General features: G+C 38.9%; 2 protein-coding genes across 7 annotated transcripts in view; one reads left to right on the top strand and one right to left on the bottom strand.

The window, feature by feature from the left end:
• LOC121898750 (diacylglycerol kinase delta-like) overlaps window positions 1–23,936 on the top strand; it is a 49,213-nt gene that overhangs the window by 1,624 nt on the left and 23,653 nt on the right. For 2 of the 4 annotated variants that reach the window (XM_042414152.1, XM_042414151.1), the window contains exons 2-3: window positions 3,710–3,820; window positions 4,750–4,830. In XM_042414152.1, the coding sequence (XP_042270086.1) occupies window positions 3,710–3,820; window positions 4,750–4,830 (192 nt within the window). Of the gene's footprint in view, window positions 1–3,709; window positions 3,821–4,749; window positions 4,831–6,674; window positions 6,933–20,198; window positions 20,491–23,936 lie in introns of those variants that run through there. The other 2 variants (XM_042414154.1, XM_042414153.1) reach the window with 2 other exon arrangements.
• Window positions 14,049–19,401, bottom strand: LOC121898762. 3 transcript variants are annotated; one of them, XM_042414173.1, is made up of 6 exons: window positions 19,295–19,394; window positions 17,893–17,950; window positions 16,637–16,741; window positions 16,249–16,416; window positions 15,994–16,089; window positions 14,049–14,977 (listed from the first exon to the last, which is right to left on the bottom strand). In XM_042414173.1, the coding sequence occupies exons 3-6, from the start codon at window positions 16,736–16,738 to the stop codon at window positions 14,669–14,671; spliced, it is 675 nt and encodes a 224-aa protein (XP_042270107.1). In that variant the 5' UTR covers window positions 16,739–16,741; window positions 17,893–17,950; window positions 19,295–19,394; the 3' UTR covers window positions 14,049–14,668. The 3 variants fall into 3 exon arrangements, with proteins under 3 accessions (XP_042270107.1, XP_042270106.1, XP_042270104.1); XM_042414172.1 differs by having other exon boundaries at window positions 17,893–19,401; XM_042414170.1 differs by lacking the exons at window positions 17,893–17,950; window positions 19,295–19,394 and having other exon boundaries at window positions 16,637–17,392.

Raw genomic sequence — 23,936 nt, 5'->3', positions numbered from 1 at the left:
TTGTGTGCAGTCCTGACAGATTTAATGTCTCATGAGGTGTATTTTTCTTAGAATAATTAATTTCCTTGTTATAAATGTTTGTTTCATGCATTAGCTGCTTTCACTAATGACAAGAACCTGGATCAATATTGTTTTGGTGATTCAGGACCTGTGCAATCCATCGTGAGTCAGAAGTCGATATTCCTGACTTCCAGTCTAAATGTGTCCCAGTGCATCTGCTCTGGAAAACATGGACGCCTGCTGCAAACTGGTGTTTGTAGGGTGACGAACACGCAGCGTTTCATTCCAACCCGACACAGCAGCTGATTCAACAGGTGAACAGACTAGTAAAGAGCTGCAGTTTGCTCTGACGGACTTTCATCAAGAACTAATCAGCTGGATGCAAACAGCAGCTGCACAGTTGTTCCAACACGTTTCACAATACAAAGACCTCAAAGGCAAAACATACAAGAAAACTTAACAAGAGTGAAACATGTGATGACAGTATTCTGACTTTTCTTTCTCTGATGGATTAATGGATTTCTCTCCAGTTGGAACAAAGCTCTCGTTGCAGCGCTGCGTTCTCATTGGCTGAAGAGCGACAACAAAAAATATCAAAATCAAACAGTTTGAGAACAATTCAACCGCTCATAAATAACAAACCTGCGACAATTAATACAAAGTTTAAAAAGTCTTTCAATAACGTGTTTATTCTTTGGTGTTTCATATTTATATATGTATATATTTTGTTCTCTTAAATAATTAAAACTGATCAACTAGAAACATGTTTTCAGTGTTAAAACGATCAGTAACATGTGAGACGAGTCCAGTCAGTCTCTGCTGGAAAACAAGCTTTTATGATCCCAATAATTAACACAAATTTAATAAATCTCTGCAGTATTTTGCAGTTTTGCTGAATTACAACAACTTTTCTGCTTGAAATAAACGTTCAGCAGGAATTCAGAAGGAATCGTTTCATACATCAGCTGAACTTTGTTCTTCATTTAATCTGAACTCAGTCAGAAGAACACAAACAAAGACGGACATAATAAAATTATTGATGATTTTATTTGCTGCTGATGTTGAGCTGAAAGTTTATTTAATAAAGGTTATAAATGGAACTCAACACAGTATTTTCTGTGTTATAGAACTTTGAGTCCTGATGGTTCTCATGTTCAGAAAATACATGAAACATTAGAGCTGAAATATGCAGGAAGTTATTAATATGTTAATATATATTATTAATATGACTCTTCACTGGCAGCAGTTTCAATAAATCACATTATTTTACTTTGATTGCAGTTTTTCCCTCAATTTTACTGCAAAAAGATCAAATTTATCGCAATTTTTGAGAAAAGCTGCTGTGAAATTCTTCAGTTTTTATTCATCCAATATTGCTTTAATTTAGGACAGTTACAGATGAATAAATTATTATTATTATTATTATTAATGCATAAGATACAGCACAAAGAAGAGCTCAACATACATGTGCAACTAGAAGAGTTCAGTAGAAAGCAGATCAGTCAAGATGGCGGCGAACTGTCAAACTAAATGCTTTACGCCGTGGTAACGCATGTCGTAAAACGTGAGGACTGCTGAAAACAGTCTAAGCTTTACAAAAGGCTCATAACGAATCTTATCAATATTTATTTCAATTAACAACAAAACCTTCAAGGTACCGAAATTTGGCAACGAGGTGTGAGCGCTCCGTCTGGAGGCGTTCAGGTGCAGTGTTGAGCGTAGGTCAAGTGTAAATGAACGCTTCAGGTGGGTTTCGCCTCTGAGACGTGAGCTGCGTAGATGAACATCAGAGCACATCTGTTACATGTGACGCATACGTGATAAACGTCTTTTCAAAAAACTTTTATTAGTGATACAGTTAACGAGACATAGTGGAAAGAAAAAAACAACAAACAAAAGACAAATCAAGCAAATAAACAAACAAATAAACCAAAAAGAATGACAAACAACAACAATGACAACATCATATTACAATGAAAAACATAATAAACGTAAAGAGCAACTAAGCAATATGGATTGATTAGGGGCGAGAGAGAAGAAGTGAGAGAGAGCTAATAATTATTATAATAATAATAATAATACAACAACATACAGTAATAATGATAATCTTGTTTGTTAGTGTTACTGTGGCGGCAGTGGCAGCCACAATAACAGTAAAATGTGTTAAATAATTAGATATTTATATTAATTCATATTAATTTGAGTTAATATTAATTAATTTGAATGAATATGGCTATGGGGGGGGGGAGCCCAGGGAGGGGAGGACACCGTCAGCTTCTCATACGACAGCGTGAAAAACACGTGTGACGCGTTCGCTGTCTAGACACGAGGTTAACATTAGAGCTCAGAAGATTATAGAAGAGTTTACTCAACTTTGAGAGCAGATGAAATAACTCAACATATTTAAAATGTTACAACTTTGTACAAAATTAAAATAAAGCACAACCAATGTAAACTGTAAATGATGAAGATAAATAAATATACAGAAAGTGTGAAATAACAGTAACTGTGGTTTTGTAGTTTTTGTAGAGTTCTGTTTACTGAGCGGTGATATTTCCGCCGGTCCCTGAAGGCAGCAGCAGCTGGGTTCAGTGTGACGTGGATGTGAACGCAGAGTCACAGGAAGAGTTTGGCCCGAAGCTGCTGCGTTTCTATTTAAAGCTCCTGTTTTGGGAAATTTCACAGTCTGAGAACAAAACATGAAAAATGAGTCATGTGGGAAATAACGAGATATTTCTGCTCAGTCAGAAGACGTTTTAACGAGAGTTTAAAACCATGAAAATGATCGACAGAGTGTTTTCAGAACCGATTAATAGTTTAAATAAGTTTTCAAATAAAAAAGTTTGTTTTAGATTCTTGAATTTTCTGCTTTTCTTTGTCTTAAATTCGTAGTAAATTGAATAAGTTTTGGTTTTTGGGAGCTTAAAGGTTTGATGCTGGTTCAGACCCGGACCAGTTTGGATAAACCCACCATTACCACTGCCGGAGTGCCCTCCAGTAAGGAGCAAGGAGCTTAACTCCAGTGGAGGCAGACTGTGGCTGAACTGGGCAGCTTCCTCCCAGTCAAACCAGTCTGCATGTTGTAATGTTTTATAAGTTTATTGTTGCTTCATTGATGAAATAAGAACAGATTCATTACTAATAAAACTGATCGACTGACAGTCGAAGCTTCACTTCACACACGTTCACGTTGTTAAACAAGAAACTAACACACTTCAACAGAAATACAGCCGACAAATAGAACAATGTAAATATAACATGTAAGTTTCATATAGAAGTTTAATGTGTCTGCTCTCTGTAAACAAATCTAGATTATAATGTTACACTGTTAACTGTATATTCACTTTATTTACACAGAGTCTTTCTTATGTTTGTGTTTATTGTTCATGTTTACTGTACTTCCTGTTGACATTCCTCCTCCTCCTCCTCCTCCTCCTCAGTTTTAGCGTACAGATGAATGGCTTCTATTGTCGCCTTCATCACAAGACGATTACAGTCGAGCGTTTCCAGGAACCAGTTTCAGAGAAACTGGAGGATTATTTAGTGTTTTTCTCCACCTGACGGCTGCTGAAGGTCGGCTTTGTTTGTGTGGAGCTTCATGAGTCCAGAAGGATCCGCGATCAGACGTGACGTTGATGATTTTAGTGACTGTTTCAGGACAGAAACTTGTTCTTCTGTGCAGTTAAACGTTTAAATCTGTGTGTTGCAGACGGTGCTGAAGGAGGGAAACCTGCTGAAACAAACCAACTCCTTCCAGCGCTGGAAGAGACGATACTTCAAACTGAGAGGAAGGACGCTGTACTACGCCCAGACCGCCAAGGTGACTGTCTGCTCACATAGAGGGTGGAGGACGGGCGGTGGACGGGCGGTGGACGGGTGGAGGATGAGTAGAGGACGGGTGGAGGACGGGTGGTGGACGGGTAGAGGACGGGCGGTGGACGGGTAGAGGACGGGTGGTGGACGGGTGGTGGAGGGGTAGAGGACGGGTGGTGGACGGGCGGTGGACGGGTGGTGGAGGGGTAGAGGACGGGTAGAGGACGGGCGGTGGACGGGTGGTGGACGGGCGGTGGACGGGCGGTGGACGGGCGGTGGACGGGTGGTGGACGGGTGGAGGACGGGGAGAGGACGGGTGGTGGACGGGTGGAGGACGGGGAGAGGACGGGTGGAGGACGGGTGGTGGACGGGTAGAGGACGGGTAGAGGACGGGTAGAGGACGGGTGGAGGACGGGTGGAGGACGGGCGGTGGACGGGTGGAGGACGGGCGGTGGACGGGTGGAGGACGGGTGGAGGACGGGTGGAGGACGGGCGGTGGACGGGTGGAGGACGGGTGGAGGACGGGCGGTGGACGGGTGGTGGACGGGTGGAGGACGGGCGGTGGACGGGTGGAGGACGGGTGGAGGACGGGCGGTGGACGGGTGGAGGACGGGTGGAGGACGGGCGGTGGACGGGTGGTGGACGGGTAGAGGACGGGTGGAGGACGGGTGGTGGACGGGCGGTGGAGGGGCGGTGGACCAGCAGCGCCTCCTGGTGTCGTCAGGTGTTCGGCTGGTGCAGCAGGAAACGTTGTCAGTTTACTGTCATTAAGAACTAAAGACACCAGAAAATCTTCACATTTAAGAAGCTGGAATCAGAAAATTTGAGTGTTTTTTTCTTTACAAGTGACTAATTAGATTATCAGAATAATTGGTGATTAATGTTCTATCGATCAGCTGATTGATGTTTACGTGTGTTTGCGTCTGGTCTCTGCAGTCGATCATCTTCGATGAGGTGGACCTGACGGACGCCAGCGTGGCCGAGTCCAGCACCAAGAACTTCAACAACAGCTTCACCGTGAGTCTGCAGACGGTCACTGACGGGACATGAACTCATCTGTTCCTTTAAAACGAAAAACACAAATTATTATAGAAAGATGTGAAGTCACACACACATAAAGCCAGGTATCCCAGAATGCATTTCACACCAGCCTGGCTGTTATTAATGATGTTCATCCTCAGACTGTTGATGAAGTTTAATTATTCTTTCAGATGAGAAAGTCAAACATTTAGATTTCCAACATGTGGTTTCATCTGATTGACACCTGTTTGGGAAATCAGCTGTGATGTTTACGGAGATGTGAGGAGCAGCTGGTCGCCGTCGTCCCGGGAGACCAGTCTGAAGTTAATGGTTGTTTTTGGTCTTTGTGACGCAAAGCCACATGTTTCTACTGGACAGAACAACAGCGACTGTAGACTTTAAACTCCTTCTATGTACAGAAATCATCACATTTTAATACAACAGTCTATTGAGATGGACGTAGCGAGGCGTGGCGAGGCGTGGCGAGGCGTGGCGAGACGTAGCGAGGCGTGGCGAGGCGTGGCGAGGCGTGGCGAGGCGTGGCGAGGCGTAGCGAGATGTAGCGAGGTGTGACGTCACCCGTCGGGTTCGTTGAGTTTTTCTGAGCGGGACGCTGACGCTGGAACAGCTGCTGATCATTTAATACTGATCAATACATGAACAGAGACAGTGTTCTGACTGTTGTATTATTGAATATAATATTGGAGAAGATGACTGTGATGAAGATGAGCTGCAGCGTCCTGAGAGATTTCAAACAGTACTGATGATAAAACCCAAGACGGCAACAAACCAACCAAAAAAACAATGAATCAGCAACAATAAAACTACCTCTAACGATAACAACAACAACAACAATAACAACAACAACAATAACAACAACAACAACAAGTTTCCACAGTAGATCTACAGTCAGTAAAACATTTGATACAACAAACAACAAACAGCCTTTACAGTAACAAGACACTAAACAAAGTATGAAAACAACACTAGTGCTGCAGTCTGCTGGTCGATTAGCTGGTCGATTAGCTGGTCGATTAGCTGGTCGATTAGCTGATCGATTAGCTGGTCGATATGCTCTCGTCCGACTGAATTCTCATTGGTCCCCAAATGCTGGAAAAGTGAGGGGGTTAGCTCCAAAGTTAGCAACAATAGGTTAGCCTAGCCTGAAGATGCTAAACAGAGAAATACAGAACAGAGAAATGTGTGAGTTTACTGTGCACTCTGTCCCGTTACATGAATGTATACATAAAACTATACATATATATATATATATATATATATGTATAGTTTATATATATATATAGTTTACTGGACTCTGATTGGTCCTCGTATAATAAAACTTTCTCAGAGTTAAAGTCACTGAACAGTCAGAGAGGAAACTTCTCCTGCTGAACTTCCTGTAAATGTCTTTGATGTGTATTTATAGAGACTCCAGGCTGTTTAACAGCAGGGTGGGGCTGTGTGTGTGTGTGTGTGTGTGTGTGTGTGTGTGTGTGTGTGTGTGTGTGTGTATGTAATGATCAGATTGTGTACATGTGACTGAGTGTATTTATAGCAGTGTGTGACGCTGTTATCTTCTCATAAACTACAGCTGTCATTCATTAGTGTGTGTGTGTGTGTGTGTGTGTGTGTGTAGTGTACATGTGTGTTTGTTCACTCTCTCTCTGGACGTTTAGTGGTTTTAAAGACGTCTCCTTGTTCGTTGTCTTCTTCTTCTTCTGTGTTGGTTCTCTGAAATCCCCTCCTCACCCCCCCCTCCTCGCCCCCCCGCCCCCGCCCTCCCCTCCTCCATCGGGGGGTCGGCATGACGACAGACAGGAAGTAGGCTTGAGTCATACGAGAGGATGTGGGTGGGGCTAGAGGAGGCAGTAGCAGCAGAGCAGGACAGACGAGAGACGAACCATCACTGCAGATCCAGGTCTCCTCCGGGATCTGAACCCTCCGACAGGACTTTAAAAACCAGACCAGATTCCAAAGTGGATTATTGTGATGAGTCAGGACCTGAACCGCGTTTAAATCGTCCAAAGTTTGTCGGTGTTTCAGGACTGAAACTGACGTCTGTGTTTTTCTGAGGAGACGAAGAAACTCACAGAGAAACGGTAAGAAAGCTGCTCGTGACGTAGACTGTGACGTTATCAACCAGGCTATTATTACTGACTGCAGATCAGAGATCGAGGTCAAAGGTCGTCATGGAAACACACTCATGATTGTTCAGTCATCTCTCAGATTTCCTCAAATATCCACCCTGCTGTCCTGAAAACAAACAAAAACTGCACTTTAACTTTAAATCTGCTGTAATGCAGCCGAGATACTTTACTGCAGTAAAAGTACATAAGTATTATGAGCTTGATGTAGTTAAAGTATTGCAGTAAAAGTACATAAGTATTATGAGCTTGATGTAGTTAAAGTATTGCAGTAAAAGTACATAAGTATTATGAGCTTGATGTAGTTAAAGTATTGCAGTAAAAGTACATAAGTATTATGAGCTTGATGTAGTTAAAGTATTGCAGTAAAAGTAGTGGTTTGGTCCCTCTGACTGATATATTATTATATATGACATCATTAGATTATTAATAGTGAAGCATCAGTGTTAGAGCAGCATGTTACTGTTGTAGCTGCTGGAGGTGGAGCTAGTTTACACTACTTTATATACAGTTAGCTAGTTTAGTCCAGTGGTTCCCAACCTAGGGGTCGAGGCCCCTCCAAAGGGTCAGCAGATAAATCTGAGGGGTGGTGAGATGATTAATGGGAGAGGAAAGAAGAAAAAACAAAGTTCTGATACACAAATCTGTTTTCAGTTTTTGGACTTTTTCTCTAATCTTTGATTTTTGCTGAAATATTGGATCATTTGAACATTTATTGAAATGAAAGCATGTGAGAAGTTTAGAGGGAAAAATCACTATTTGGTGGAGCTGTTAACAACTCATAGACATGTGAAATGTGACCCCGACTACACACTGCTTTTTGTAAGACGTCAAAAGCCAAAAAGGTTGGAAACCACTGGTTTCATCTTTAACAATGTGTTGTATTTTAAAAGCTTGTTATATTATCCATTGTGTCAAATCTTCATCTGAAAAGTAACTAAAGCTGTCAAATAAATGTAGTGGAGTAGAAAGTACAATATTTCCCTCTGAAATGTAGAAAGTAGCATCACATGGAAATACTCAAGTAAAGTACAAGTACCTCAAAACTGTACTTAAGTACAGTACTTGAGTAAATATACTGACTATAATTGATGTTCTTATAAACAGTCTGATCTGTGTAGTAACGTGTTGGTTGTGGCTCGTAGTGATGAACCTACAGAGACTCTGCAGCTCCTCTCGGCTTTACGGAGCTTTATAGTGAGTTTCAGCTCGTTGTTTATCTGTCCGGCTGCAACTTTACTGTTCTCAGTTATCTGTAGACTAGCTGGTGAACATAGTGGAGCATTTAGCAGCTAAAGAGCCAGATATTTCCTTCAGGAGTTGGTAGAGAGTAAAAACAGCTAAAAGAGAAACACGACTCCACATGAATGACGACGTTGCTCCGTCACTGCTGGATGTGAGTTAATGTTCACGACTTGTTTCTGATGTTGCAGGTTTAATTACTGCGTCATATTTGATCTCTGTTGTTTAGAGCTGCAACGGTTAATTGACAGAAAATTAATCTGCAACAATTTCGATCATCGATTCATTGTTTTTCGGAGCAAAAACGTTGTTCCAGCGTTCCAGATGTGCGTTTTATCTCGGACTGTCGGTTAAAACAACACGAGACGTTTAGAAGAGTAACGATGGACTCTAATCTATCAATACATTATCAATACATATATCACATGTTCTTACACTGTGGCTGCTCATAATTCTCACCTGTGATTGGCTGGCAGATGTGCATTAATGTAATGGGACAGTTGTGAAGCAGCTGCTTAAATAAATGCAACTGATCATTAATTTCCTTATTGATTAAATCTGACGTTCATTTCTGTCAGTTATGATGAAGAAAAACAGCAACTCATCACTTTTTGAGAAGCTGGAAGAATATTTGGATCTTTTGCTTGAAAAATGATCAGTTTGTGATCAATAACTCACCTTTTTACGTGATGTTTTTCATGTTGCACCAGTCAGACAAGCTCCTGTTCAAAAGTCTGTGGTGTAAAGTGTGTGATTATCTATCAGCAGTGTATTAATATATAAACGTGTAGAAGTGTCAGTGATGATGTGACTGCTGTCTGGATATAAAACCCACAATAAAGATAAAATATATAAATACTATATTTAAGCTTCTCTCAGTGTTTTAAAGCCTCATTTAGTCCAGTAAACACGAAGCAGAACTTATGAGAATCAAGTGGAGAATAAAATACAGAAAACTGTGATTTTAAATAGAATAAGATCAGAGTTTTAGCATTCATGTCTTCAGGATGTTTAACAGAATAAAACCGTCTCTAAACTAAATGACATGAAGAAGAAACACACACAACTGCGTCATAAAATCCTTCATTTTTATTTTTATCAGGTTGTTACTGCAGAGGATAAAAATACAGTCAGACCACAGAGAAAGTACATTTTTTTTTTATTTATCAGGATAAAAGCAACATTAATCAACATTTCTGTAAATGTGCCAGTTGGCTCGTTTTATTCTGAAAATCCTTTGGCGAAATGTTTGGAAACCAGCGAAGTGAAAATAAGAAGGAAAAAGTTCAGCGGAGACGAGACGAGGAAACGGAGGCTTGGTTTTAGGAGAGAGAAGGAAAAATGTCAGGAATGATGGAGAGAGAGAGGAAACGGTGTGTGTGTGTGTGTGTGTGTGTGTGTGTGTGTGTGTGTGTGTCTGTGTGTGTGTGTGTGTGTGTGTGTGTGTGACGTCAGTGTGTGTTTCTGTGTCCTTATATGTGCCTGCAGGCTTCACTATGTGACTAATCTCACATTCTTTGTACATTTAAAATGATATTTTTATATATCTTATTTCTGTTACTTAACACAAGAAAATAAATGGAAAGACAGATAAGATTTAAAAAGTAAAATAAAATTGCAGATAAAAAAATAAGCTAAAGTTCAATCAAACAGGATAAACAGAGATTAAAATATCAGTGAATAAATATTTCTTTTTGCAGATTATTATTTTAAGTGACAAGCAGATGGAAAATATTATGATCATCTGCGTCATAACAACCGAAAGTATTTAAAACCTGCAATGATCCCAAAGTCACAAGTTCATGAAAGAATAAAAACACAGTTTATCATATTGATCGTTATCTCTGATGTTCATCACCAATAAAAAAAGAATCATCACATGTTTCGGTTTCCTTCAGTATCTCAGTGATCAGTGACGGTTCAACATCCTGTTACTGCAGACGAGCTGCTAACAGCTGATTCCAGACGAGTTTCAACTAGTCGTCATGTTTGGAGAATAAATTTGACCAAATGTGAACAAATCAGGTGTAAAAACGTGTCTGAAGGAGCAGCAGCAGCACAGCTGATGAGTTTTACTGAGTTTTACTGAGTTTTCATGAGTTTTAATGAGTTTTACGGAGTTTTACGGAGTTTTACGGAGTTTTACTGAGTTTTAATGAGTTTTACTGAGTTTTAATGAGTTTTACGGAGCTTTACTGAGTTTTACTGAGTTTTAATGAGTTTTAATGAGTTTTACTGAGTTTTACTGAGTTTCACTGAGTTTTACTGAGTTTTACTGAGTTTTAATGAGTTTCACTGAGTTTTACGGAGTTTTACGGAGTTTTACTGAGTTTTCATGAGTTTTACGGAGTTTTACTGAGTTTCACTGAGTTTTACGGAGTTTTAATGAGTTTTAATGAGTTTTACTGAGTTTCACTGAGTTTTACGGAGTTTTAATGAGTTTTACTTAGTTTTAATGAGTTTTACTTAGTTTTACTGAGTTTTACGGAGTTTTACTCAGTTTTACTGAGTTTCACTGAGTTTTAATGAGTTTTACTGAGTTTTAATGAGTTTTACTTAGTTTTACTGAGTTTTAATGAGTTTTACTGAGTTTTACTGAGTTTTAATGAGTTTTACTTAGTTTTACTTAGTTTTACTGAGTTTTAATGAGTTTTACTGAGTTTTAATGAGTTTTACGGCGTTTTAATGAGTTTTACTGAGTTTTACTGAGTTTTAATGAGTTTTACAGAGTTTTACGGCGTTTTACTGAGTTTTACTGAGTTTTACTGAGTTTTACGGGGTTTTACGGAGTTTTAATGAGTTTCACTGAGTTTTACGGAGTTTCACGGAGTTTTACGGAGTTCTACTTAGTTTTAATGAGTTTTAATGAGTTTTAATGAGTTTTACTTAGTTTTAACGAGTTTTAATGAGTTTTACGGAGTTTTACTTAGTTTTAATGAGTTTTAATGAGTTTTACGGAGTTTCACTGAGTTTTAATGAGTTTTAATGAGTTTTACGGAGTTTTACTTAGTTTTAACGAGTTTTAATGAGTTTTACAGAGTTTCACTGAGTTTTACTGAGTTTTAATGAGTTTCACTGAGTTTTACGGAGTTTCACGGAGTTTTAATGAGTTTTACTGAGTTTTAGTGAGTTTCACTGAGTTTTAATGAGTTTTACGGAGTTTTACTGAGTTTTACGGAGTTTTACTGAGTTTTAATGAGTTTTAATGAGTTTTACTGAGTTTTACGGAGTTTCACTGAGTTTTACGGAGTTTTAATGAGTTTTACTGAGTTTTAATGAGTTTTAATGAGTTTTACGGAGTTTCACTGAGTTCTACTTAGTTTTAACGAGTTTTAATGAGTTTTACTGAGTTTTACGTAGTTTTAACGAGTTTTAATGAGTTTTAATGAGTTTTACGGAGTTTTAATGAGTTTTAATGAGTTTTACGGAGTTTTAATGAGTTTTAATGAGTTTTACGGAGTTTTACTGAGTTTTACGGAGTTCTACTTAGTTTTAATGAGTTTTAATGAGTTTTACTGAGTTTTACTTAGTTTTAATGAGTTTTAATGAGTTTTACGGAGTTTCACTGAGTTTTAATGAGTTTTAATGAGTTTTACGGAGTTTTACTTAGTTTTAACGAGTTTTAACGAGTTTTACGGAGTTTCACTGAGTTTTACTGAGTTTTAATGAGTTTCACTGAGTTTTACGGAGTTTCACGGAGTTTTAATGAGTTTTACTGAGTTTTAGTGAGTTTCACTGAGTTTTAATGAGTTTTACGGAGTTTTACGGAGTTTTAATGAGTTTTAATGAGTTTTACTGAGTTTCACTGAGTTTCACTGAGTTTTAATGAGTTTTAATGAGTTTTACTGAGTTTTAATGAGTTTTAATGAGTTTTACGGAGTTTCACTGAGTTCTACTTAGTTTTAACGAGTTTTAATGAGTTTTACTGAGTTTTACGTAGTTTTAACGAGTTTTAATGAGTTTTAATGAGTTTTACGGAGTTTTAATGAGTTTTAATGAGTTTTACGGAGTTTCACTGAGTTTCACTGAGTTTTACGGAGTTTTAATGAGTTTTAATGAGTTTTACGGAGTTTTACTGAGTTTTACGGAGTTCTACTTAGTTTTAATGAGTTTTACTGAGTTTTACTGAGTTTTACTGAGTTTCACTGAGTTTTACGGAGTTTTAATGAGTTTTAATGAGTTTTACTGAGTTTTAATGAGTTTTACGGAGTTTCACTGAGTTTTACAGAGTTCTACTTAGTTTTAACGAGTTTTAATGAGTTTTACTGAGTTTCACTGAGTTTTAATGAGTTTTAATGAGTTTTACTGAGTTTTAATGAGTTTTACGGAGTTTCACTGAGTTTTACGGAGTTCTACTTAGTTTTAATGAGTTTTAATGAGTTTTAACGAGTTTTAATGAGTTTTACTGAGTTTTACGTAGTTTTAACGAGTTTTAACGAGTTTTAATGAGTTTTACGGAGTTTTAATGAGTTTTACGGAGTTTTACGTAGTTTTAACGAGTTTTAATGAGTTTTAATGAGTTTTACGGAGTTTTACGGAGTTTCACTGAGTTTTACGGAGTTTTACTTAGTTTTAACGAGTTTTAATGAGTTTTACGGAGTTTCACTGAGTTTTACGGAGTTTTAATGAGTTTTACGGAGTTTCACTGAGTTTTACTGAGTTTTAATGAGTTTTACGGAGTTTTACTGAGTTTTACTGAGTTTCACGGAGTTTTACGGAGTTTTAATGAGTTTTCATGAGTTTTACGGAGTTTTCATGAGTTTTACGGAGTTTTACTGAGTTTCACTGAGTTTTAATGAGTTTTACGGAGTTTTACTGAGTTTTACTGAGTTTCACGGAGTTTTACGGCGTTTTAATGAGTTTTCATGAGTTTTACGGAGTTTTCATGAGTTTTACGGAGTTTTACTGAGTTTTACGGAGTTTCACTGAGTTTTACGGAGTTTTACGGAGTTTTACTGAGTTTTACTGAGTTTTACTGAGTTTCACTGAGTTTTAATGAGTTTTACTGAGTTTTACGGAGTTTTAATGAGTTTTAATGAGTTTTACGGAGTTTCACTGAGTTTCACTGAGTTTTACGGAGTTTTAATGAGTTTTAATGAGTTTTACGGAGTTTTACTGAGTTTTACGGAGTTCTACTTAGTTTTAATGAGTTTTAATGAGTTTTACTGAGTTTTACTGAGTTTCACTGAGTTTTACGGAGTTTTAATGAGTTTTAATGAGTTTTACTGAGTTTTAATGAGTTTTACGGAGTTTCACTGAGTTTTACAGAGTTCTACTTAGTTTTAACGAGTTTTAATGAGTTTTACTGAGTTTTACGTACACTGTAAAACCCGATAAGTTAATATAACTTAAAATAATTGTTGAAACAGATTACATCGAAAATTTTAAGTGATAATTATTCCATTTTCTAAGTTAAAGAAACATACTTGTTCAAGTAGTTTTTACTAAGTAATTTCTAGTGACACATACTCAATATTTTAAGTTACATAAACTTTCTTACTTGCATCATTATTACTCAGTATTTTGTTTTCAGACTACTAATAAAAATCAAGTATAGCTAACCGTAAAATTTTTGTTACTTAACCAGAAAATGTTTAATTTCTTGGTAAAGCTATTTTCACTTTATGTGAACTTAACTTGTTTAAGTTCAACAAAGTTGTACAATCCTCCCTATACTTAAATATTTCACTTGAAATTTTAACTCAAAATTCCATGTGAAGCAACTTAATTTTTTTTTTGAAACTGATTACATCAATTTTATTAAGTAGATTTGACTAAAAAATACAAACATATTTTGAGTAAACATTAAAAACACATTAACACAGATGATTCAAATGCAAGTTACTATTTTATTTAGTAACCAAAAACATTTTACACTGAAATTAGCACGATAACACCTTCAAAAACAGTGCAGGGGCCTTTGGGAAATTACTTTTTTCCCCAAACTATAGAAGTGGACAATATGTATATACTCCTATAATGGTACATGCCAATTTTTATCATGATATTAATATACAATCGTGGCAAGTTAAAAACATTTTTGTACGTTTCCTGACAAGGAAAGGCAATTGATACCAAAATTATCCAAATATTGCCATAAACCGTTCTGTTCACCAATTTTTCAGTTTGCTTATAATGGCCGCATATTAAAAAGAGTTACATGACAATGAATATTAAGGCAATATCTCTGCTGGTTGACAACTTTCACGTTATACATCAATATCTTGCCCTATACGCTTCCATTCAGTGCAAAAACAGGAACAGTAACATTGAACAATAGTGCAAGGGCCTAACAAAATGGCCTGACAAAAGAACCACATAGTGGACAACCGCATGGTATGGGATCTTACCAGTACAGAATGAGTTTTCTTGAACATTAACACATTCAAAATTGAACAATAAAAATCTTTGAAAAACACATCTCTAAGATGTTTTAAAACAGGAACAAACTACTCCACTGCCAAAAGTTCATTTTTGAGGCTCAAGACCCTGGGTCTCATGTTTCCATCCTCCAGACCCATCAAGACTTTCTGAGTGAAGTCAAAAGTATTTGCCATGTCTTTTGGGTAATTCAGATGCAGTGCATAAATCAGTGCGAAAAGCACTACAAATGCGTCAGCGAATGTGGGAAAATCAATGACTGTTTTACCCTCGAGCATGACCGCAACCTTCTCTGGGCAGAGGTACATGGCATCTGAAGTGGCACTGATCAAGAGCCCAACCGGTAAGTCACCAATGTCTGGTTCAGACTGCGCCACCTGCAGACAACAACAGAAGGGTTACCTTGGGCCCTAGACTCCCTCAGCTATTTCTAAAGGGTGATTGCTGAAAAATATATCAGTGGCTTATCAGAAGACAAATAGCAGTAAAAAAAAAAAATTACAATCTATGAATGTGATTTGATTCACCATATGTAACATAAAATAAAAAATAAGCAATTAATCTTTTAGGGGCAAGTGTACATTTTGTTGACACATGGCATAGCAACTATGGCATTTATTAAGATAAACCTGAAACTTGGTAATATTACCATTGCTTCAAGGGCAGGATTTCAGCATTACAAAAAAAAGGTAGCACTATGGAATTTCCATGGTACTGTTTATTTTCATGTAACTATAGATTTGACTAATTTACACTGGAGTTTGCAGTCCAAGTGACAACAGTGAGAAATGGCCGCTTAATATTTAAGCATACTGAAGCAAACTGAAGCTTGGAATAGATCATGAAATTGTATATTTTGGAGAGTATGAATGATTCAGGCAAACAGAAATTGGGCTAGAACCAGTTATTAAGTTATCAAAATTATCAATATCCATACAATATGGTAAATTTGAATGGCATGTACTCAGAATTGTTTTCTCCAAGATGTGGATTTTCATTCATTCACACAGTGGCAGAGGCATTATTTTTGATTAATAAAATGAATAGACATTTATTAATCATGTTCAGTCCAGTTATTTATTATACCTCATTCCAGTCTACAAATCTTTGAATGTGTACTGTGATCGTAACCTTAACCCCCAAGAAAAACATAACATTAATTAAAGCAGGATTTATTGCATATGGAAACATCGTAATTTCAAAGACACCCATGATTGAAAAGCATATTCAACACATGCCTGTTTTCTGATTTGTGTCCATTCTATTCATATGACTATAATTTTAATGGTAATATTCAAACTCTGAAATTTTTCAACTTGTATAATCAGTGATTTACTGGATTAGAGTAACAAAGAAATTTGACTCTTTGATCAAAATAAATATACTGACTTACATCCCATTGCTTGAGAAATCCAGAGTCGTCATCATGCAGATATGCAGGGAGAGCACGGAGAACAGCAGCACGTCTGACATGAACATCAACTTGTTCCTTGGGAGCAAGAACATATTCTTGCCTTACTATGGCTGGTAAACAGCATAGCCACACAACACTATATTAAAACAAATAGCCCTACCAAAATTCTACCAAAGATAAACCAAAATCTACTGTAACATAATTATAAAGCACCAAGAAGCTTAAACAACTTACCTGGAGGTCATACATCTGGAAGATCCGACTGAGGACTTCAGCTGCTTTCCCTGTCCGTGCAGCTTTCCTCCTGAACAAGCGCTGAAGACGTGGGGCATGTCGATCCAACTCAGCATAGAAGCAGTTCTTTAGGTTGATGTTTGAGATTCTGTGAAACTCAGCACAGATCTGCAAAAACATAAAATGACTTAAGTCAGCGTATAGTGTGTGTTCTTTCTGAAAAGGAAAAATAAAAAACAGCAATAAAAAAAATGACACTACCAACCCATGTAGGGTATGTTAATCTACATTTGAGTAAAACTATTCATGTCCTCACAGACAAAGTCATGTAAAAGAATTATATGTGATAGATCTGCTCAAATAGGTGTAGTACAAAAAATGTCTTTACTTGTGACTCCATTTTGAGTGCAGGCCAGCGTTCCAGGATCTCATCAACAGGGGGATCATCACTGACGATCTCATTGCGCCGAAGGGCAAAGGTAGTCTGCATTAACTTTCCAATCAGAGAAAGGTTCTTGTCACTCTTCTTCACTTCATCTACAATTTGCAGTCTCAGTCGTTCAAGGCTTGCAGCATTTTCACCTCTTGGGAAATTGGGAAGGAAATTCACTTCTGCCCTCTTCGGTCTTTTGATGTTGGTGTGAGGAGATGGTTTGTTTGGGTTGTTCCGGCTCCTTTTCCCAGAATTTATAGCTACCTCATGAAATCCTGCATGACTCAACTTAGTGCGGAAGTTCCCCATCTTAAACTTTAAACTATTTTTCCAACCATACCATCCCGTCTGAGATCCTGGCTCTTTCAGACAAGGATGCTTAATGACAAGTGCTTCTGCTACCATTGAAACCTCCTTATCATTGGGGTAAGCTTTGAAGCTATGCATCTTGGCAGCAAGAGTCTCAAGAATGTCATGCTTTTGTCCCCTGGACAACTTTAGAGTTTTCCCTGTTCTGTCATATGTAGCATTTCCATCACTAAGTAAGAATTCTACCTCATAGGAAAAAATGGGCACTGGAAAAACATCAGGCCATCTGTTGACCCTGTCTGGAGTCATGGCATGAGGCAATATTATCGTGTCATCTGATGCTACTGAACTGGCATCACTCTCAGACCTGATCACTTTCAGCACAGCCTTCTGTGGAAGTTCCTCAATCTTAAAATCTGAGAATTCACAGCCTAGATGATTCCTACTTTTGTGGGCATTAAAGGAGGAATACACATTAGTGCGGTACTGACAATTTTTGAATGGACAATCCACCATCTCGTGTTGTTTTAAATGCATCCTTAAATGACTGAGAAGAGTTTTGTCATTAAAAGGTTCTTTAAATTTACACACAGCACAGACAAATGACACATATCCTTCTTGATTGTCACTTTGCACAAGCGTCTGAGTATGTAACCAGGTTAGGTGAATTTTCAATGCATTTACGGAATGAAATGTGCAGACACAGTTGTCATAGAGACAAGGCAATTGATTGACTGAGGAGACATTGCTATGATGTAAACGATAATGTTCAAGCAACTGTGCCTTTCTATCAAAGAGAGTAGCACAGAGTTTGCACCTCCAAGCCATTGGAAACCAAAATTCTATTTACAACTCTAATATTTAGAGTGAGAACTGGTACGAGCAGAGCATTATAAAGATACCAGATTGAAGAATCTGGTATCTGTATCTCAGCCAGTCTTTTGTTGCTTCAATTTCAACCTGAAGAGAGAAGAGATTGAAAAGTGAGATAGGCTGCAATCTTTTTACAAAACCAGAGCAAAGTAATAGAGAAGCATTGAATAATTGTCAGTTACCTTACATTACAGAAATTACATGAAATATGGTGTTTCAGACTTTAATATACAAAACCCAAGGACACCCGAAAAACACTTTGTTCTTTTTGGTCTCAAAAAATTAAGCTATTTATTTTCTCTTTCTTTGCACAATAAGTTGTCTTCCATGTCAAAATCCTAAAAGGTGAGGGCAACATAGAATAAATACATTCAGCAGGTTACTAATGTAATGTTATGTCTTGCTGATGCCTTGATCGTCTAAAGGCTTTTCTGGGTGTAATTTAGCAAAAAATGTAACAGGCTACTTAATATATTTAAACTTTGGCTAAGTAAAAATCCTCATACATTCATAGGAAAAAAAATACAAATGGTTAGAACGGTCCTTTTATCACCAAATAAATATAACAAACAAAAGTCTATACTGGCTCTTAAGTTTAGCAGGCAAATAAGGATGTTGGGTGTTTTTCTTTTTACTTATTATGTTTTCGTCAACACTGCTAATCTTTGGAGGTCAGGTTACTGCACAAACCCTGGACACTGTGCCCTGACCTTGACCATGAGAGTGTTATTTCACACACAAATCACAAGACTAATTTTTTTTAATGATCTCTCCTTACTAAAATACATGACGTGTAGTAAAACGTTCCAGCATTACATCGGGGCAAAAACTGAATGCAAACCATTGCCTTTACTGAAACTTGCCAAAACTTGCCCGATTAAAATGGGGTCGCATGCCGCCAATTTCTGGTTGAGAAAAGAACCAGAAAACTTAAAAAGCCTGCACAAATAAATTAATGCATCACAAACGGTCCGCCTCAACGGGAAACATTAGAATAACTATTATTGTTGTGTACTCTAATAATTAACGTTAACTTTCAGTGTTTTCAACGTTTTAATTGCCTTTCACTCTTTAATTAGGCAGATATGGTTAACAGTTTTTTCAAATGCATGAAGTAACTCTAAGACACGCCAAATATTAGTTACGTTAATTAAACCCGACAAAACACGTAACTAAACTAACGAATAAAATATTAAGGCAACCACGGAAAACCATATGACCGCTTTCATTGCAGCCAGCATGGTAACAGTTAAAGTTAGCAACAATTAGCTGGTCAGGTCGAGAAACTTGCTGCATGCCACAGCACGTTTCGCTTAAAATATCGTCACAAGCAGTCCCACAGCAAGTTTACCAATCTCTCTTTCTTTCGCTTTAGGCTCTAAATATATCTAAAGAACTCACATGCAAAAAACGTTTAAGCAAACTTCTTACCTGTGCACTGCAGGGATGTAGCAGCAGTAATGGCGGACATTTCCACTTTGGCGAAGAGGCACGTACGCACGTGCGTGACGTCACGCGGATTAAGTGATTACTATCAAATTATTTGAGTGCAATATATCAAAATCATTAAAGTGGTTAAGTACTGTACACTTAAAATTAAAAATTCGTTGAAATAACTCAAACATTTTGCCTTGTAATAGCTGTTTTTAATTTTTGAGGTAATACAACTCATCATTTTTAATAAGCTTATACTGTTCGGTTTTACAGTGTAGTTTTAACGAGTTTTAATGAGTTTTAATGAGTTTTACGGAGTTTTAATGAGTTTTACGGAGTTTTACGTAGTTTTAACGAGTTTTAATGAGTTTTAATGAGTTTTACGGAGTTTTACGGAGTTTCACTGAGTTTTACGGAGTTTTACTTAGTTTTAACGAGTTTTAATGAGTTTTACGGAGTTTCACTGAGTTTTACGGAGTTTTAATGAGTTTTACGGAGTTTCACTGAGTTTTACTGAGTTTTAATGAGTTTTACGGAGTTTTACTGAGTTTTACTGAGTTTCACGGAGTTTTACGGAGTTTTAATGAGTTTTCATGAGTTTTACGGAGTTTTCATGAGTTTTACGGAGTTTTACTGAGTTTCACTGAGTTTTAATGAGTTTTACGGAGTTTTACTGAGTTTTACTGAGTTTCACGGAGTTTTACGGCGTTTTAATGAGTTTTCATGAGTTTTACGGAGTTTTCATGAGTTTTACGGAGTTTTACTGAGTTTTACGGAGTTTCACTGAGTTTTACTGAGTTTTACTGAGTTTTACTGAGTTTCACTGAGTTTTAATGAGTTTTACTGAGTTTTACTGAGTTTCACTGAGTTTTAATGAGTTTTACTGAGTTTAACTGAGTTTTAATGAGTTTCACTGAGTTTTACTGAGTTTTACGGAGTTTAACTCTCCTGATGTTTTATGTCTGTATTGGACTCTCAGCTGATAAACTGCAGCAGAAGGAGAAACAAGCTTTAAGGACGTTACATAGAGCTTTAATCACTGACAGCTGCACCAATGACTGAATTATTACTGATCAATTATCAGAATAACGGAGTTCATTCCCTCTGAAACGCTCACAGATGATCTCAGGATTTCTATTGATTGTTTAACGAGGAAACGTTGAAACCGGATCAGATCAATGACACACAGTCTGGTATGAAAACACTGAGTGATTATCGGAGGATGATTATATAATGTTGAAATGTGTCACATGTTTGGAGATGAAGCTCCTCAAATATTTGCAGATTATTTCCAGTCACACCAGTTCAGACGAAGCTCTGCTGGTCTGTTTGTTGCTGTAATGTGATCCCGAGCTGCAGGCTGAGTGTGATGTCACCGCAGGACCAAAACGTCCCCACGACAACCATCTGAGACGCCGCCGTTTGTCCTCGGTTTCACCAGAACAGATTTGTCTTTGTGAATAATGTCTTCAGTCTGTCAGATATCAGAGGTGGAAAATGTCCAAGTTGAAAGTTTAGAGCTTGATTCACGACTCACAGCTCCGAGTCAACATGGCCGACTGCGAGGACCCGGTCGTCTTACTATCACTACACACCTGCTCATTCAAGGGTTTTTCTTCATTTTTTACTATTTTCTACATTGTAGAACAAAACTGAAGACATCAAACTATGAAATAACACACGTGGAATCATGTAGTGAACAAAAAACTGCTAAATAAAACAAAAAATATATTTCAGCTAACAGGTGAGTCTTCTCTTCTTCATGTGTTAGAGAGCATCAGTTATGTTGTACTGAGGTAGTGTTAGTATACAGCAAACAGCCCATAATACACTACTGTAGTAATCCAGATTATAAACAGTCCATCATTACTTTAAGACATGAAGGTCAGTCAATCCACAACATTTCAACAACTCTGAAAGTTTCTTCAGATTCAGCTGTAAAAAAAAAACACAGTGATGAAACTGTCTCTGATGATGAAGATCTGACAGAAACCGTCAACAAGCGTCTCCTTCAACACGGGTGGAAAACATCCAGGCGACGACCTCGTGACGCTGTGACGACTCTGACGAATCTAAAATATGAAATCTTCAGTTTTATCTACAATGTAGAAAATAATAAAAACAAAGAACCTTTGACTGACGCCGTAGATAATGACTCTGATTTTATTTACAGTGTTTTTAGGCGCCATCAGTTCATTCATGGTGTTGACCTCCATGTTGACCTTCATGTTGACCTCTGTGGACGCTGCCATGCTGATGTCGTCCTGATCAGATATTCATATGTTATTAATCCATCTACAGTGTTTCCCAGACGTTTCTCCGTTCTCTATTTCTCTGTTTAGCGTCGTCAGGTTAGGCTAACCCATCGTTGCTAACTTCCGAGCTAACCCCCAAGCTGCAGCATTTATTAACTGAAGAGAGGGAGCGTCGGTAGCGAGAAAGCTGGTGAATCAGATCAAAAAATGTTATTTTCTGATTGTTTCATCGCGGTTACGTTCCGGAGGACAAATAAACACGCCCACCCCCTCCCGCACACCTCCGCTCCACCCTGCAGCTGAACACCGCACCGCCTGAATACGGCCTTCCTGTTAACCGTTTCCTGCTCTGCTCATGTTCACCGTCACTTTTCTGCCGCTCGCTCTGTCGCTCAACCACTCTCTCGCTTACGCTCTGCCCTATTCCTTAAAAGGAGTCACGCTACCTGCGGTTTCCCAGGCAACGACACCGGATCGACTCGCGTTTGGAAACAGGCTGCTCAGAGGCTCCTAAACCATATAGATTTCTGAATGAATGGATATTCAGTGTTATTTTTGTATGTTTTGGTCCGACAGGCCTGTTCTATCAGAGAGGAAACACTCATCTATAAATGTGTCAGTCTGTTTGTTCAGGCTGTATTTCTGTCATTGAAAACACTCAACATCTACTTCCTGTCTGTCCGTCCCGGGAGACGTTCCTCCTCTGTTCCTCCTCTGTTCCTCCTCCTCTCTTCCTCCTCTCTTCCTCCTCTGTTCCTCCTCCTCTGTTCCCCCTCTGTTCCTCCTCCTCTGTTCCCCCTCTGTTCCTCCTCTGTTCCTCCTCTCTTCCTCCTCCTCTGTTCCTCCTCCTCTCTTCCTCCTCTGTTCCTCCTCCTCTCTTCCTCCTCTCTTCCTCCTCCTCTCTTCCTCCCCTCTTCCTCCTCTGTTCCTCCTCCTCTGTTCCTCCTCCTCTCTTCCTCCTCCTCTCTTCCTCCTCTCTTCCTCCTCCTCTCTTCCTCCTCTCTTCCTCCTCCTCTGTTCCTCCTCCTCTCTTCCTCCTTCTCTCTTCCTCCTCTGTTCTTCCTCCCCTCTTCCTCCTCTGTTCCTCCTCCTCTGTTCCTCCTCCTCTCTTCCTCCTCTGTTCCTCCTCTCTTCCTCCTCTGTTCCTCCTCCTCTCTTCCTCCTCTGTTCCTCCTCCTCTCTTCCTCCTCCTCTCTTCCTCCTCTGTTCCTCCTCCTCTCTTCCTCCTCTGTTCCTCCTCCTCTCTTCCTCCTCCTCTCTTCCTCCCCTCTTCCTCCTCTGTTCCTCCTCCTCTCTTCCTCCTCCTCTCTTCCTCCTCCTCTCTTCCTCCTCTCTTCCTCCTCCTCTCTTCCTCCTCTCTTCCTCCTCTGTTCCTCCTTCTCTCTTCCTCCTCTGTTCTTCCTCCCCTCTTCCTCCTCTGTTCCTCCTCCTCTGTTCCTCCTCCTCTCTTCCTCCTCCTCTCTTCCTCCTCTCTTCCTCCTCCTCTGTTCCTCCTCTCTTCCTCCTCTGTTCCTCCTCCTCTCTTCTTCCTCCTCTGTTCCTCCTCTTACTTACATTTGTTCTTGTTATTTCAGGGAGTTTTTAGAGTGGAGGGTTTGAGGAGTGAGGATGTTGTATTTCTGTACAGACTCTAAACTCCTTGAGGCCAGTTTGTGATGTTGAGCTGTACAAATAAAACTGACTCGAGCTTAGACTGGTCTGAGACTGGTCTGAGACTGGGCTGAGACTGGGCTGAGACTGGTCTGAGACTGGGCTGAGACTGGGCTGAGACTGGTCTGAGACTGGTCTGAGACTGGGCTGAGACTGGTCTGAGACTGGTCTGAGACTGGGCTGAGACTGGACTGAGACTGGGCTGAGACTGGTCTGAGACTGGTCTGAGACTGGGCTGAGACTGGGCTGAGACTGGGCTGAGACTGGTCTGAGACTGGGCTGAGACTGGTCTGAGACTGGGCTGAGACTGGACTGAGACTGGGCTGAAACGCTGCATTATAAGTGACAGGAAATAGTAAGAAATTGCCGCCACAGATGATCAGAACTCAGATGAGACTTTGTTTCATCAGCAAAACCTAATAAAAAATATTGTTAGTTTATAAAGATTTAAACAGAGAAAAGCAGTAAATCCTCAACCTGGAGAAGTTGGAAATATTAATGACTCAGTCGATGATCAGATTGATTAATTGATTAATCGATTAACACTGAACATGACGACTCAGCAGGTCAACACGCCGCCTCTCTGGTAAAAACACGCAGCTACTTCCTGTGTTAACTTCTAATAATAATCTGAGCCTGTCAGCGACAAAAACAAGATTTAGTGGACGTACATTAATAGGCGCAATTACCTCCGATGATGACATCACAGCCCGTTTAGTGCTCGCTCAGAACTG

Source organism: Thunnus maccoyii, chromosome 6, assembly GCF_910596095.1.
Source record: "Thunnus maccoyii chromosome 6, fThuMac1.1, whole genome shotgun sequence".
Classification (NCBI taxonomy): domain Eukaryota; kingdom Metazoa; phylum Chordata; class Actinopteri; order Scombriformes; family Scombridae; genus Thunnus; species Thunnus maccoyii.
This window is presented reverse-complemented; position numbering and strand designations above follow the sequence as displayed.